This window comes from Lycium ferocissimum, unplaced genomic scaffold (genome assembly GCF_029784015.1).
Source record: "Lycium ferocissimum isolate CSIRO_LF1 unplaced genomic scaffold, AGI_CSIRO_Lferr_CH_V1 ctg105, whole genome shotgun sequence".
Lineage (NCBI taxonomy): Eukaryota > Viridiplantae > Streptophyta > Magnoliopsida > Solanales > Solanaceae > Lycium > Lycium ferocissimum.
The window spans coordinates 223,175-241,003 of record NW_026713343.1 but is presented as its reverse complement, the minus strand read 5'-3'; the positions used below and the strand labels follow the sequence as shown (position 1 = coordinate 241,003).

General features: G+C 31.1%; 1 protein-coding gene across 1 annotated transcript; it reads left to right on the top strand.

Annotated features, from left to right (window-relative positions):
- The first annotated feature begins 4,933 nt into the window (after positions 1-4,933).
- Positions 4,934-17,829, top strand: LOC132041520 (very-long-chain aldehyde decarbonylase CER3-like). Its single transcript, XM_059432234.1, has 11 exons — positions 4,934-5,178; positions 5,510-5,730; positions 6,274-6,506; positions 7,196-7,415; positions 8,608-8,735; positions 10,715-10,971; positions 11,520-11,627; positions 15,483-15,689; positions 16,284-16,394; positions 16,776-16,949; positions 17,390-17,829. The coding sequence occupies exons 1-11, from the start codon at positions 5,128-5,130 to the stop codon at positions 17,564-17,566; spliced, it is 1,887 nt and encodes a 628-aa protein (XP_059288217.1). The 5' UTR covers positions 4,934-5,127; the 3' UTR covers positions 17,567-17,829.

Genomic DNA, 17,829 nt, shown 5'->3' with positions numbered 1-17,829 from the left:
AAATGTTCCCTAACGTTATATATATATATATATATATATATAGAGAGAGAGAGAGAGAGAGAGAGAGAGAGAGAGAGAGACAAATTTCAAAGGATACTACTTATCCTAAATCCCAATTTATATGGTATAGTTCGGATTTTGAGAGTCAAACCTTCTTACTAATCTGTCATGGAATCTTTATATTTTTTGAAATAAAATTTACATAGTTGAAAATCAGGTAAAAAGTTTTATAAGTCACAATAATTGACAATTCAAAATATTTAAAAGACATATAAAAAAGTTATGATCAAAGAAACTCTAGTTTGAATTTCGAAATCCGAAAGCTGCCACATAAATTGAGACGGAGTATTAAGAGCCAAAAAGTTAGTTAAATAAAATAAATATTATATATCTGAAAAACTCCCTTATCAATAAGAAAACTGTTGTTTTCTATAGGTTGAAGTTGATAAAACAAGAAGTTCCCTCTATCTGCATTCATAAATTTAAATAATTAAGCCATCTTGACCTGATGAAATTACCCATTTGATTTTCATGCAATTATTTGCCTTGTCCCTCTCTTACTTAAAATGTACAGGCAGAAGCCAGCTTTGCATGAATCACTATTTTGTTATATACACTAATCCACCAATTTTAAAATGTGATAGAAAGTTAGTTACTATGTTTGTTAAATTACTAATTAATGCTTAATGATAAATTTATCTATAATTACCTAATAAATAACATTATTATATAAATACTTTTTAGGGGCATTTTATTAAAAGAGACTTTTGAGTTACTTATTTAAGAATTTAGGACTCAAGTTCTAAAAATTAGGTAAAAGGGACTCTATCCCCCTAAGTTTTTTTAATTTACACAAAAACCCCTAAGTTTTTTTAATTTACATAAAAACCCTTAAGTTTTTTTAATTTACACAAAAACTTCTAAGTTTTTTTATTTTACACAAAAACCCAAAAATAAAAGCACTTTTTACCAACAAAAAAAAAAAAAAAAAAAAAAAGCGTACGTTTTTCTCTTAAAAAATACGCAAGCAACTATTGGTTGCTTAAACAACTCCTTGTTGCTTATACAATAACCTTGTATCTCATTAAATCTAGGTAAACAACTAGTAATTGTTTAAATAAATAAAGGTTGCTTATAATAAACAACACGAAGTTGTTTAAGCAACTCATTATTGCTTATACATGAACTCAATTGGAAATTAATTGATTGATCACAAATGAAAATTAACTAATATAAAAACCTTGTTTCTTGTAAAAACTAGTCATTTGATGAGTGATTAAATCCAACTTATTAATTTTATCATCAATTAATTGACTATACTAATAGTTTAAACAAAAATTTACTGATCCAATGATAATGGAATCAATGTTGTTTGATTATATGAATATTAGAATATCAACTTATTGACTTGATAACAATTAAATATCAAACGAGTCGTTCAATGAGTTATTAAACCCAACTTATTAATAATATCATAATTGATCGCAAAATTGATTGACTCTACTAATAGTTTAACAATAACTTACTGATCTAGTGATAATGGAATGAATGTTGTTTGATTATATGAATATTTGAACATCAACGTATTCACTTGATAACAATTAAATGTCAAACGAGTCATCCAATGAGTGGTTAAACCCAACTTATTAATAATATCACAATTGACCGCAAAATTGATTGACTCTACTAATAGTTTAACAATAACTTACTGATCTAGTGATAATGGAATGAATGTTGTTTGATTATATGAATATTTGAACATCAACGTATTCACTTGATAACAATTAAATGTCAAACGATTCGTCCAATGAGTGGTTAAACCCAACTTATTAATAATATCACAATTGACCGCAAAATTGATTGACTCTACTAATAGTTTAACAATAACTTATTGATCTAGTGATAATGGAATCAATGTTGTTTGATTATATGAATATTTGAACGTCAACGTATTCACTTGATAACAATTAAATATCAAACGAGTCGTCCAATGAGTGATTAAACCCAACTTATTAATAATATCACAATTGATCGCAAAATTGATTGACTCGATCAATAGTTTAACAATAACTTACTAATCTAGTGATAATGGAATCAATGTTGTTTGATTATATGAATATTTGAACATCAACGTATTCACTTGATAACAATTGAACATCCAATGACCCGTTCGATAAGTTCTAATGTAAACAACCAACAGTTTCATAAACAACTTCGTGTTGTATAACATAAACAACTTCGTGTTGTATAACATAAACAACTACTATTTGCTTAAGCAACAATCGATTGTTTGCTAAGTTTTCACAAGAATTGGGGTTCTGTTGTAAGCAACTAGGAGTTGTCGAAATAACTTTTTGTTGTTTATTGTAAGCAACTTTTTGAGTTTCGTTAAAAGTTTTTGATCTTTAATTTTTTACCAGCCCAGCCCTTCAAAATTATAACAACAAAAAGTTCTAATGTAAACAACCAATAGTTTCATAAACAACTTCGTGTTGTTTAACATAAACAACTACTATTTGCTTAAGCAACAATCGATTGTTTGCTAAGTTTTCACAAGAATTGGGGTTCTGTTGTAAGCAACTAGGAGTTGTCGAAACAACTTTTTGTTGTTTATTGTAAGCAACTTTTTGGGTTTTGTTAAAAGTTTTTGATCTTTTAATTTTTTTACCAGCCCAGCCCTTCAAAATTTTTTACTCGACCCGACCCGACCCGACCAGCCCAGCCCAACCTTATTTATTTAAACAACTACTAGTTGTTTACCTAGTTTTAATGAGATACAAGGTTATTGTATAAGCAACAAGGAGTTGTTTAAGCAACCAATAGTTGCTTGCGTATTTTTTAAGAGAAAAACGTACAGTTTTTTTTTTTTTTGTTGGTAAAAAATTCTTTTATTTTTGGGTTTTTGTGTAAATTAAAAAAATTTAGGAGTTTTTGTGTAAATTAAAAAAACTTAGAAGTTTTTGTGTAAATTAAAAAAACTTAGAGGTTTTTGTGTAAATTAAAAAGCTTACCCTAAGTTTACAAATATTTTAATTCAACTCCATCTCTTCAAAAGAAAAGGAAAAAGAAATAGAAATCCCCTATTCTTCATTCCACTCTCAAACATCCCTTTTAGCTCATTTTCCCTACTTTTTACCCCGTACATAAAATTAGTCAAATATTCAACGCATGCCTCACAGTTTTCGTTATAGCTCTTCCCTACCCCAACTTGTGAACATAGTACTACTAGAGCCTGTTTGGATGGGCTTAAAAAAAGCAGCTTATAAGCTGTTTTTAGCTTATAAGCTGCTTTAGTTAAGTTAAGTCAAACGGATCCAATTAATTTTTTAGGCTTATTTTTTTAAGCACATAATGACTTTAAACTGGCCAGTCAAACACTCAAAAAAGCTGAAAACAGCTTATAGGCAACTTATAAAGCCAATCCAAACGGGCTCCTAGTCCATCCATATATAGTAATTCCCACGAGCCGCTAATAAAGCAGAATCAGGATTTGAAATTTATGAGTTCGGAATTATAGAATTTAAAAAGAAAATTATTAGGTTCTAAATATATAATTTATATATTTCCAATGAATATATTAACAAAAGCAGAATTTGAACTAAAGTACTAGATCCCGAAGCCGTGACTGAATATCTAACTTCGACCATGACTGCTAACCCTGTGATTTTTATGTGTGCATTGATGAATGAAATTAAATAGGGTCCAACAATAAGCAACATGGAGCAGCAAAGTTTGAACTGATTGAAACAACAATAAAAACTAGGGCAGAACAACTTGATATGTTATTGCAGCTACCGTCTAATTAAGACCCACAAATATTCAAAGGTGTAGTCAAGTAGTTAAAAAAGTGTGTGCAAATCCAGAAACAATAGTTCAAATTCTTGTAGAAATAAAATAGTATTCAGGTGACTTTTATTAATATGTACCTAAATTTTGGTAGACAGTGTAATTTGGTATCTGTGGGAGATAGTAGATACTCGATGAAATAGTCAAGGTGCGAACACCAGTCCGGACACCTATGGTGGAGTACTGGTAGGAGGTAACAGATATCTGCTCCGGTGGAATAGTGATGATGCATAAACTGGTCCGGTGGAATCGTCGTATGTGATGCACAACCTGGTCCGGACATCTGTACAATACTATTGCTGGGAGGTAGTCGTGACGTGCAAGTTGATTCGATAGAATAGATGGGATGTGCAAGCTGGTGTGGACACATGTACTGAACTACTGATGAGAAGTAATAGCCAGTAGGTATATATTTGGTCCAGTGGGATAGTCGTGATGTGCAAGTTGCTCCATTGGAATAGTTGTGATGCACAATGTGGTTCGGATATCTTGTAATGGACTAGTAATGAAGGTAGTAGGTACCTGATCCGATGGAATAGTACTTGCGCAAAAATTAGTTTAGACACCTATATTAGTGGGAGGTAGAATAACTATGTGCACAAAATGATCCGAACAATATCGTTATGAAAAAACTTAAGACCTACACTTTCCTTTTTAATTGGCCTCAGACAACGTCCATCCGAATTAGCCCGGCTTTTAAAACGGATTCTACAATTCCCACTTCTAATGACCACACAATATACAATATACATTATACATTATACAATACACAATATACAATAATTCAACATATACTAGTATCTATTTCCACATTAAATTCTCACAACCTCTACTGTCTCTACAGCTGTGCTGCTACACTCCTAATTCAGTGGAACATGTTGGCGTGTTGAATTTTACAGTTGTTCGGTTTTTTCAAAGTCGCTTTCTCTGTTGCAAGATAAAGACTGATAGGGACAAATATTATTTTCCCTAAGTAGTTGTAGAATTTTTTTTCAAAATATTTATTCGTTTTCTTTTCTTTTTTACAAGATTACATATTTCTACTTTAATCTATATATATGTGAGAATAGCCCATATATATCAACATAGTTCACTTATTTTACTTTCTTGAGATACTAAACGAACTCCCTACATAGAGATCATATCTTATCTTTATATTAAAGAAACAAAATCTTTCCCTTTTTGCCTCAGGTTCTTTTTATAAATAGGGATTTGCTCTGATTCTTCCACATATTTTTCTCTTAAGAGGAAGAAGAATTTTGACTACTTTTCTTGTTTAACATGGAAGCTCCATTGTCAACTTGGCCATGGGATAACTTGGGATCTTTCAAGGTACTTAATTTCCAAATTTTTTATTTTTTATCCTTCTTCTGATTCTTTCACTACTAGAAACACGGTTGTTTTTGGATGTACTTTCGTCTGAAAGCCGTCGGTAGCCACATTTCAACCCCTGTAGTTAAAAAATAGCAATCGTCTTGAAGTTTCGTTTGTAGATGTTGAAAGTTGAAACTTCAGGATACTGTTATGGAGTGTCACTTGTAGAAATTAAAACTCCAGAACGACGGCTATTTTCCGATTACATGACTAAAAAGTGGCTATTCTGCGCTGTTACTACAATAATTGTTACTTACTTTGTTTCTTTTTCTTGTGATTTTTGGAACAGTATTTACTTTATGGACCATTTGTTGCAAAATGGTTATACTCAAGATCTCAAGAAGACAACATCAAGGAAACATGGTGTCTACATATTCTCATAATATGTATTCTTAGATGCACCATGTATAGTGGCTGGAATTCTTTCAGCAACATGTTGTTCTTAACTCGAAATCGAATAATAATGAAGGAAGGTGTTGATTTCAAGCAAGTTGACAATGAATGGGACTGGTAATTATATCAAATCTCTCTTTTAATTCATTTGCAATCTTGAATTTTATGAAATCAGAAACTGACGCTTTGTGTCAACGTATGCTGCTCATGTTAATTACAACAGAGGTGCGGTCCTTCCTCGAACCCTACGTGATTACAAATTCTCCATGACTCCATATATTGGGCAGAGACGGAGCTAAAATTATGAATTTATGGGTTCGGAATTCTAAAAAAGGCAACTTATTGGGTTCTGAATAAATTATTTTTTCATATTAATTAAGTGAATTTTTAAACAAAAATACAGAGTTTTGACAAAAGCTGCTAGGTTCTGCCTAATCCGTAGCTCTTTCTCTAGCTCCACCCCTGACACCGGGTTGCAACCCTTTTGTAATCTTGAACTTAAATTTTATTTGGCTTTGTAATTCTGAAGAAATTCTGTCATACACCCTTATTAGCGATAGATTGGGGGCCTAAATTCCTGAAGGACATATATGGTGATTATCATTTTACTTGTTAATTCGTGCAATTTTTACATGACCAACAATTTTGTTGTTTTTTCAGGGATAATTTCATATTGCTCCAAGCTATCATGGGTTCATTAGGTTTCTACATGCTTCAAGACATAGTCAATCTTCCTTTATGGGATTTGAGAGGATTCTTGGCTATTTTAGTTCTCCACATAGCAATTTCAGAACCCCTTTATTATTTCTTGCATAAACGCTTTCATGGAAGCTATTTATTCAACAATTATCATTCACTTCATCATTCTTCACCTGTTCCCCAACCCGTTACAGGTAATTTAATCTCTTTACTTATTAAATAGTTTAGAGGATTTTCACACTATCGGTATGATTTAAACATGTCGTCATAGGTTATCACCTGTCTTTTTCAGATTACTGATTTCACTTATTACAAGTTGATGCTTGTAATAACCTTTTAGATGATTTGATGGTCAAACAAAACACATTAAACTAATAGTTTAACCAAAATTTTAAACTATCAAGTCGCCTAAAAAGTTAGTACAAGTAATTGTCCATATTAAATAGAATTAGCAACATGAAAAACAAGGTAGACAACTAATTGCAATCAGTATTGGAGCCAGAAATTCAAACAGAATTCAAAAAATACAATAAGGTCACACTGGGGATTTGAATCGATGACCTAAAGCAATTCTTGAACCTCCTATTTGCCATTGTATTATATTTTTCTTCTCTATGTTTAAGGGAATTCAATTATTTAAATATAAGCAAAAAGAATCATATTTGCCTTATTTACATAATATAATATTTCGACTAAGGGCATTCATCAATTAAACCCCTTGCGTTTGTCTAGCTCCCACCCTACCTACAACAAGAAGTTAAATTATATTTGATAGCTCAAACATGTTTTTCACTCGCCGTGTATATAAGTTAAATGTATTTTTTTTTTTTTTTTTTTTATCATTTTCTAACAATTTTTTCCGTGTGCTTTGTGGAAATTTCAGCTGGTCATGCTACACCTTTGGAGCACATAATATTAGGTGCAATAATTGGAATTCCAATTCTTGGATCTTGTCTAATGGGATATGGATCATTAACTATGATTTATGGTTATGTGTTGATATTTGATTGTCTAAGATCTTTGGGATATTGCAATTTTGAAATTATTCCTCATCAACTCTTTCAAGCAATTCCTTTTCTCAAGTATATGATCTACACCCCAACGTAAGTGACAAATTTTTTTATGTATAATTTGTACATAAACTATTGCAACCTGTTGTACCAATAAGGCTTTTATTATTGTTTATGTGCCCCCCAAAAAAGACTTTTAATTATTGTTTGCGGAGATCACGAGACTAATTACTTTAATTTTCAGTAATTTGTGTAGAAAGTTTCTGAAAGTGGTGGAGTATATACATGTAACTTTCTTGCTTTGACCACAAAAATCATTACTCCCATCTCAAATATTAATTAATTTTTAAAAGCTGAATTTATTTCAAAGTATTTGACATCAAGAAAAAGCAAGAAATATCTATTACTCTTTCAGATTGTGTTAAAATAAGTGATTTTTTTTTTTTTTTAAAAACGAGAATTTCTTTTTTCAAATTTTCAAAAAGTCTTTAAATATTTCTTTCTATTTTTCATTTTGAGAGATAAATGATAATTTAGTCAAATAAGCCTCTTATCTAATTTTATTATGTGATTTTCTTAAAGGTTGTGCCAAAAACATATAAATGATACTAACTGCGGATTGGAAGATGTGATATATCTTTTATAAACTCACTACCTTTACTGCTCTAATTAGTGAAAATATTTAAGAGAGAGATAAGAAATATTTGACATACTATATTCTTTATCATTAAGGCTGGTAAATATTTTTGTTAAGAGACGTTCAACAATCCAAAGAATACAGATGTGATGCTGTATCATAAATGAAATGCCACCTCTTCGAGAATGCTTTAAAAGTTTTCAACAACAATTTTTGGCATATTGACAAAGCATTAAATACACTCTTCATTAAAAAGTTGGTACATGGACAACAATGAAATTTAATGCCATTGTACAAAATTATATTTTTTATACTCTCTCCGTTTCAAATTATGTGAACCTATATTTTTTTTAGTCTGTGCCAAAAAGAACGACCTCTTTCCATATTTGAAAACAATTTACGGTTATGCAATGATTTATAACCATACAAAATATATTTGCCTCATTGTACACCACAAGTTCAAAAGTCTTTTTTTTCTTAAACTTCGTGCCGAGTCAAATAGGTTCACATAAATGAAAATGAAAAGGAGGGAGTACGAAAAAAAAAGGAAGTAGCTTTTTTTTGCTCATTTATTTCCTTAATTATGTTTTTTGTGATAACTCATTTGTTACTTCCTTTCTCTTTTTTTTTTGGCTATAATATTTACAGGTATCACAGCCTACACCACACAGAGAAGGGGACCAATTATTGCCTCTTTATGCCACTTTTTGATGTGTTAGGGAACACACTTAACCCTAAATCATGGGAGATGCACACAAAAATAAGTGTTGAATCAGGTAACTACATATATATTTTTATGTTTCTCACACGATGTTATCAGTATCTGTATTAGAATTCGATTAAATTCGGACTCGTGCTTGAAAGTCTCACATTATGGGGGTAAAAGATCACCCTAACAAAGTCGACTTCATACCCGGAGTTCGAACTCGAAACTTTTTATTAAGGATAAGGAGTACTTACAACTCAAAATGCATATCCTAACATATATTAATTAATGATATTGAATTTAACTTATATATACCGACGACATAAGAATTTGTATATTGTCAATGTAGTTTAACATGTTATAGCGGAGAATATGCATTAGTTTTTAGATAACTAATTTCACTATTTATGAATGATTACGTATTGTTATTTTTAGGTAGTCTGATAGTGTACACATTTTTTTTTAATGCCGGAGTTATAGTGGATGTTAAAGTATATATCACTACAAAAAGAAATACGTGAATTAGCTATAGAATTCGTCATTAAATAGTCCATATGATTTTTTGATAATCGACGATTAAATATGATTAGTAGCGAATTTTTTTATGATATTAGTAGTAGAAAGATGTTGACTTTTGGATGTTAAAGTATATATCACTACAAAAACAAATACGTGAATTAGCTATAGAATTCGTCATTAAATGGTCCATATGATTTTTTGATAATCTACGATTAAATATGATTAGTAGCGAAATTTTTTATGATATTAGTAGTAGAAAGATGTTGACTTTTCTAGAGAACATAATTAAGGTGCAAAAGTACTCAATCTTTAACTAATTTAGATTATAGAAAGTGTCTTACATAATAAGAAACAGGTTATTTGTATTCTTAGAAACTAACGCTGTTCTAACTATGCTTCACATATGAAAGTAAAAGTTAACTATAACAGGGCCAACTTCGGACACCATTAAATGTTTTGCCATGTGGAGCTGTACTTTTTTATGTGAGCGGGACAACTATTATTTAACAGAGAAAAAGCTAGTTGAATAATTTTAAATTTATCAGCTGGTACTAAATTCATATTCATTGTCATAAATAAGTTGCGGATGAAAGGACAAGCAAAAATTTATATGTACATACAGTTGCATCAAATTAATAAGTACATGACAGGTATTCTTCAACCAAATTTTTATCACCATATATTATTGCAATAGTACAACATTTATATTAACTGAAAATCTTAAATTCGTCTCTAAATTATATTAGTAAGAAGCTTATTTGTATTGAAAAATATAATGTTATAGTATTAAATGGGGGAAGAAAACACTAAATAATGAAGTTTAGGCATCACTAAATCCTTCTCCTATTATTGCAAATAATTTTTTGACCATCAGTATTTGTGAATATTAAACTTCACTACATTTAGTTCAAGTGAAATATCGAAACATTTACAATAGAATTATAGATTCACACTTACAAACATTCACTTTTAACAGACTTTTTTTCAAGTGACTTGTCATATCACTACTAAAAATTCCATATTTCCATAAAAAATTTGTGTATCGGAAATCTCAAATTTTTGACTGATTTCCAACGGAGTCGTCCATCGGAAATTTATATCGAGATACATCTTGTCAATTTCGACAAGCTTATTTTGACTTTAATTTTGAACAATTTTGTGTTTTTTCGACTTCAACTCAAATATTGTTCAAATTACAACAACATACCCAGTGTAATCCTAAAATTGAATGAGATGTCAAATATTTTCGACTTCCTTCCACAGAAGACGTCTATCAGAAAGTTATATGCAGACACATCTTGACAATTTAAACAAAATTCTTTCGACTTCCATTCGGAACAATATTTCTCGTCGGAAATTTATATCCAAACACATATTGACTATCTCAACAAACTTCGACTTCAACTTCAAACAACTTTTTTTGTTTTTTCGACTTCAAGTTCTAACAATTTTTTTTTGTTTTTTCGACTTCAACTCGAATATTGTTCAAATTCTTATCTAAAGTTACTACTATATATTAAAATTTTGCAGGTAAAAATGGGAGGGTGCCGGATTTTGTATTTTTGGCACATGTAGTGGACATGACTTCTTCAATGCATGGAGTATTTATATTCAGATCATTTGCTTCAACTCCATTTTGCACAAGGCTCTTCTTGCTTCCCTTCTTGCCCATTGCTTTTGTGACTATGTTCTTTATGTGGGCATACTCTAAGGTCTTTTTGGCCACTTTTTATAACTTGAGGGGCCGATTGCATCAAACTTGGGTGGTTCCTCGCTTTGGTTTCCAGGTTTGTTAATATATCCTTTTATCCCGCTATTGTTCCTTTTATTATACTTTTAACTCACCTAAAATTCTCTGATAAAAACTTACCGCTCATACCTCATGTTTAAATCAAATCAGTGAATGCATGACAAGTGTTTTCATACATAGAGGTGAATCTAGCTTGTAACCTATGAGTTCACGTGAACCCTATATATTAACAAATCCACTAAATTTTACAATATTTGGCTGTCAGTGTTCATATATGTATTTATAAGTTAACTATTGTTAAATGCTACTATGCATTTTCACTTTAACTTTTAAATATTAAAAAATAATTGCTTGAGTTGGTATAAATACCGATGCAAATAAGTATCGACTAGACCGACTCTGTTGTATATTCAGATGCCATTAAAAAAAAAAAATCAGATATTAGATTAAATTGTATGACCATCTCATATAAAATAGAAAAATATACTTTTGTTCACTTAGTTATATCTCTTCGACAATTCTTTAGAGTTTTGTAGTTTATTCTCATGATTTATTAATTTTTCTTGTCGGATTTTTGTGTGGCAGTATTTCTTGCCATTTGCAGCTGAAGGTATTAATAACCAAATAGAGCAGGCAATTCTCAGAGCCGATAAATTGGGTGTCAAAGTTATCAGTCTTGCTGCATTGAACAAGGTATTTACTACCTACCCCCACCCCCACACCTACCCCCATATAAAAATATCTATTTTATATATTGTTATGAAAAGCTACCATAAATTAACTAAGTTTACATTAGCTGTTAACATATCACAACCCCATTCTCCTTATTTACTTGAGTTTGAGGATGATAATGTGAACAAACTCACACAGACAAACAAACAAAATCATAAGACAAAACCCATCGATTAGAAATTTTTACACCCTTAATTTGTACATGAACATGTTTCAAGTATCTTCATCAATAAAAGTCATATAGCTACTTTAAGGTTTAAAGAAATTGAAATCAGGAGGTATATTTTTTCAATTTTTTTGTTTCCCATTCAGTGTCCAGTTCACGTTTTGAGACCCGACTAATCCGAATTCGCACCGAAAGTCTCACTTTAGACAGTAACACTCTTCCAACCAAAATGTAACTCTATTTCCGAGGCTTGAATTCGAGAACACTAGCCATCTTACCTCAACTAACTTCTTAATTTACTTGTAAAATTTGGCTAGGCATCAAGCCATTGTTACATGGTGAAAATCTTAAAAAGGACTTATAAAAGATCTATGACGTAGCTTTTCTGCAAAGTCAAGTTTAACGTGCAAGTGTGTCAATACGTTCGCATGTGATGGACATTGCATGTGATCTTAACCTTTAATTAATGCTACAATAAAATTTGTGAACATATATAGCTGAATCATTGATTAGTCATTTATGATGAAAGTAACCTAAACTTCAAGTACTATAGGGTCCACTTTCTTGCTCTAATGTCTAAAAGACTAGCATTTATAAATTTAAAACAAAAAACGTTTTCGTATACCATAATTAAAAAAAGATTATTTTTCCTCTTTATTCACTATCAAGTAATGGGGTGGAATGGCGAATGAGTGAAATCCTTCTACTCTTAAATCTTAACCAGAAATCTTGAATTGAATACCAAATGGTTATACCAAAAAAGTTGTTTTCTCTTTATTCTTTTCTGCTTCCATTCTCAAGAAACCAAACAGCAATTTAAAAAAAAAAAAAAAAATTAAAAAAAAAAAACATATCTCAATAGCTTTCTCATTTTTGGCAAACACGATTACGATTTGGTTCTCTTAACCTTATCTGAATTGTAAATATTTGATAATTCACTAGTATCAATTATTTCTTGATTTTTTTTTTTATTTTTTTTTTTTTGGCAATAAACTGTGAATATTACCATACCAACAAACGAAAGGAACATTACACCTACCAGAGCATCTATAGCATTGACTACCTTTTAAGAAGGTTGTCAACCACTGATAGACCTCTAGTTTAGCAGCTAGTTACAAAGGACTTGTATAAGAGAACTACATTTCCTACCTCTCTTTGTATCTCTAAATATATTTAGCCTTTCGTTAATCACACTTTGTATCTGTTGAACTACAAAATTCCTACTCACATTCTTCCCTTGGAAAATCGTGCTATTTCTTGCCATCCAAGTGTAGTAGATAACAGCACCATATACAGCTGCTACTATATCTTTCCTGAGTCGATTCCAGTGCTTAGACTTGATGATCTGCATATCTTCCCTAATTCCTCTTTGGTGAACTTTAACATCTATCCACCCCTGTATTGAATCCCACACTCCTCTTATCCATGTACAATCTGAGAATAGATGATTTGCTGTCTCCATTGCCCCATCAACACACATAGCACACAGGTTCTCCTCACATCCCAGCAGAGGCGGAGCCAGGATTCGAAGCTTGTGGGTTCGAGGTTCTAATTCTTTAAAGTTACTGGGTTTTTAATTAATAATTTGTACATATTTGACAAAAAATTTAATACAAATATATGATTCGGACAAAAGCTATTGGGTTCGGCCGAACCCACCCCCGAAGGGCTAGCTCCGCCCCTGCATCCCAGACCAATCTCCTGCATCCTTATTCTAGTAAGCAATCGACCTAACACTGCTAGCCATAGAATGAATCTGTGTTTTGGTATGGCAACTCGATTCCACACTAGTTCCACAATGTCCCACCTTGGTGCTTCTCCTATCAACTGGATATACCCCTTAGTTACTGAATACTGCCTATTTGTAGTGAGTGAATATCGTGCATTTTCATACCAGGTGAGCATTTGCATCTTGATTTTGTTTAGCCTTTTCCAATACCAACTGCAGTCCGAAGGAGGAACATGATTCATGAAGTCGTCAGTGTTGTTCATATACACACCTTGCACCCATTTAACCCACAATATATCCTTCTTCTCCATTATGTGCCAGATTAGTTTCCCAACCGCTGCCATATTCCATTTCTTGATTTGTTTTTCCCTTGCTTTTCAACTGGTTTTACAAATTTAAATTATATACATTCATAGCATTATTGGTGCAATTTAATCTTGTATACATAGCAAGTTAATTAGTTCTTGTTTTTATGTTACCAATTCATATTACCATAGTATTACTCTTAACTACTTTATAAGTGACCAGATTGTATAAAGATTTTTACACTTTCCATACAATTTAACCTCTTATAGTAATACTAGATACCAGAGCCCGCACTAGCACGGGCCCAACATATATTTATAATTTTATTTTTGTACAATTATAAAGAGAATTGATATATTCTACAACATTTCTAGAAAGTCACGTGTGTAAAGATAGAAATTTTGGGAGCACGGGTTCAATAATTTGTGCCATGATGTTATTTCTTTGTTTTAGTTTATATGACTTTATTTAAGAAAAAGGCTAATAGACACTTTTTAAACTACGCGTTAATTAAATTTGAACCAGAATTTCAAAACTTAATTGAATTTTTAACTACTTCTAAATACGGAAACGTCATTTGAGCTACCATTCCCCTAGGCTAAAACGTGAAACTTTTTATACATATGGTGATTATGTATATTGTGTCATATAACATGGGCATAGATGCGGTATAAGATTTCTATCCTTTTTTTTTAACTTAACCTATCATAAGTATGTACTAATAAATTATTTTAGCTATTATGATGCTCCGTATGTAATTAGAAACTTAAGACATCGGAAAATGCCTTTTGAGAATGTAATACCCATCTTAGTTTCTTTTTAGGATATTAAACAGTACTGGAATAAACATCCGAGTAATTTATTTTATCAGTTGTAACAATGTTCAATTAATTTGATTATAGAATAACAGTTGGTGAGGTAAGATATCGCCCATGGAACTACAAAATGTAATTAGTTGTAATAGTAACTTTTAAAAAATGAAGCTTGATAATAATAATATATTCAGAACTACTTTTGAAAAAGTAATCCTTACCTGTACTTTCTCTGTCTATTGAATATTAGTACTACAGGAGTACTAAAAAAGCTATGGAGATTGGAGGGAGAGATAAGTAAGAGACTGTCACATTAAAGTTTAATGGGGGCCACTTTTTTTGACGATCATTCAAAAATCGTAAATGCGGCGTGGTATAGAAATCCAAAACCGAATGAATGCACCATTATTGACTTAATGTGGGATATTTTGGGAATTACATGGATATTGCTTGATTTTTTAATATGAGGTCCACGTTTTTTTTAATTTTATATTGCTTGATTTTTTAATATGGGGTTCACTTTTTTTTTTTTTTTGATATTAATTGATTTTTTAATATGAGATCCACGATTTTTTTTTTTATTTTTTTTTTACATGAGTTGGAGGTGGACGACGAAACCACCTCCAAACTCATGCTTCTAATATAGTAGAAAAATAAGTTCCCTTTTTAAATCAAGTTGCCTATTAATGTGTAACATAGAAATTACTCGTAATTTCCTTATAAATAGTCATATTTTGTAAATATTTTTTTTATACGAACAACGCATAGAACTTTGAACTCTTATTTATTTTATGTATATGCAGAATGAGGCACTAAATGGAGGAGGGACATTATTCGTGGACAAACATCCTAACCTTAAAGTGAGAGTTGTTCATGGAAATACATTAACAGCAGCAGTTATACTTAAAGAAATTCCAGATGACGTAACAGAGGTGTTCTTAAGTGGAGCCACTTCTAAACTTGGTAGAGTTATTGCTCTTTACCTTTGTAGAAGACAAGTTCGTGTTCTTGTAAGTATCACAATACTTTCTCGATTATATACAGTAATTATACATTGATTATATGTTGCATCATCTTGATATTGCTCGCATAGATGGGATCAAATACATTTCTTAAGGGTCGTTTTGTTTGAAGACAAGTTATGTTTTGCTGGGATTAATTATCTTGATATAATTTTTTATTGATTGCCTGGTTTGTTGTATTAAAAATAACATGCATTTCATAATTTCTAAGAAAAAGTTATTTGCTTACAAAAATACCCTCCAATCTAGAAGGTAGAAAAAGGATTTGAGGGATCTCGCATGGGTGTTTAAGTCATTTTCATTATTTTATCTATGATTCCGGTACTATCTCAGGGACAAGAATAATAACCAATAAGGGACAAGACACTACTAAATTTTTATCTCAGGACTATTTATGCTTGTATAGCATATAATAATAAGTTATGGAGTATTATTTCATCTTGGAAAATGTGGTATGATTCAAGATAGAGCAATAATTTCCAACAAAATTATACTATTGTATATAGAATGTAAATTGTCCAATTTTTTTATTTGGCAGTTACTAATTTTCATCTATAACTTTCTTTTAATGCAAAATTGCAGATGTTAACTACGTCAACTGAAAGATTTCAAAAGATACAAAAGGAAGCTCCTGTTGAATATCAGAAATACCTAGTCCAGGTGACAAAGTATCAAGCTGCCAAAAACTGCAAGGTATATATCACATTTATTTGCAAACATTAATGTACAAAAATTAGAAATTAATCTCAAATTATTACTAAAAACCCAAAGAGAATCTTAATTAAAAGCATATGAAATTCCTTCTAGCACAGAATGTTGGTTATGCATCAATATTTGACTATATAATATGTGTATAATTAATATATACTGGCCAGAAAAAGTAAACAGTAAATTCGGCAAGCTATCTGTATAAAAATCCAAAATTCTTTTTATCCTATCAGTATATGAAGCCATATCCAATTAAAATTAGAATAAGGTGGGAAAAATTGCCACAATTATTATTGTTCTTGCTGTTGTCCTTTTTAATTCTTTCTAAAATTAAAATTTTGTTTATTTGGCCTGTGATTTTTATAGACATGGATAGTTGGAAAATGGATTACACCAAGAGAGCAAAGTTATGCGCCATCAGGAACTCATTTTCACCAATTTGTGGTTCCTCCAATTTTGGCATTTAGAAGAGATTGTACTTATGGTGATCTTGCAGCTATGAGATTACCTGAAGATGTTCAAGGAGTTTCTTCTTGTGAGGTATGTCTTAAATACTATTTCCGGTCCATTTTATCTGTCTTTCAAGATCTTCGCACGTTCTTTAAAAATCACATTTAGTGTAAGCTTATTTGTCTGAACTACTCTTTTGTCTCTCCTAGACGTTTTACTTAATTAATATGCCACAAGTTTTAAGCATCTTCATTTTTTCTTAAACTTCGCATCTTAGTCAAACTGTACCAATCAAATTGAAAGAGAGGGAGTACAAAAAGTTACACATTTAGCAACTCGGCTAAAAATATCTACAGCAGCTAAGCAATATACATAAATTATACACTAGTTATATATTACTATACATCCATCTGTTATATTTTTGAGCGGGGGACTATTGAAGTTAATTTCAATATTTAATATCACATTCAAGAAACTATATCATTAGTTCTTTTCTTGCTTAATGTTTTTCCTCTTCTTATTTTTAACAGTATACAATGGAGAGAGGGGTAGTCCATGCATGCCATGCTGGAGGGGTGGTGCATTCATTAGAAGGATGGACACATCATGAAGTTGGGGCTATTGATGTAAACAGAATTGACTTAGTGTGGGAAGCAGCTATGAAACATGGTTTTAAGCCAGTGTCATTTCTCAAAAAGACAGATTAATTAATTATTTCCAATTGTGAAATCATGAAAAAGCCCCCAATAGCCACACAAAAAATAAATACTAGACAAGAAAAGATTCTTGGAATTCTCTCTTATAGTGAGAAAGAAAGAGAGAGGCAGGCAGAAAAAAAGGGGGTTGTCTTAGAATTCATTAATTGACTCAATTCAAAGACAGAATTTTTATGATTTATAAATGCATATATCGATTGTTATATTAGACATGAGATACTAAATCTTTGAATTCCAAATTTTTTGTTGCCATC

What these genes read in the sequence shown, in the direction of transcription:
- LOC132041520 (XM_059432234.1), top strand. Translation starts at nt 5,128, where the DNA reads ATGGAAGCTCCATTGTCAACTTGGCCATGGGATAACTTGGGATCTTTC. An exon ending in TTCCTCGCTTTGGTTTCCAG is followed by an intron (nt 10,972 to 11,519) that starts GTTTGTTAATAT and finishes TTTGTGTGGCAG; the next exon opens with TATTTCTTGCCATTTGCAGC. An exon ending in AAGGAGTTTCTTCTTGTGAG is followed by an intron (nt 16,950 to 17,389) that starts GTATGTCTTAAA and finishes TATTTTTAACAG; the next exon opens with TATACAATGGAGAGAGGGGT.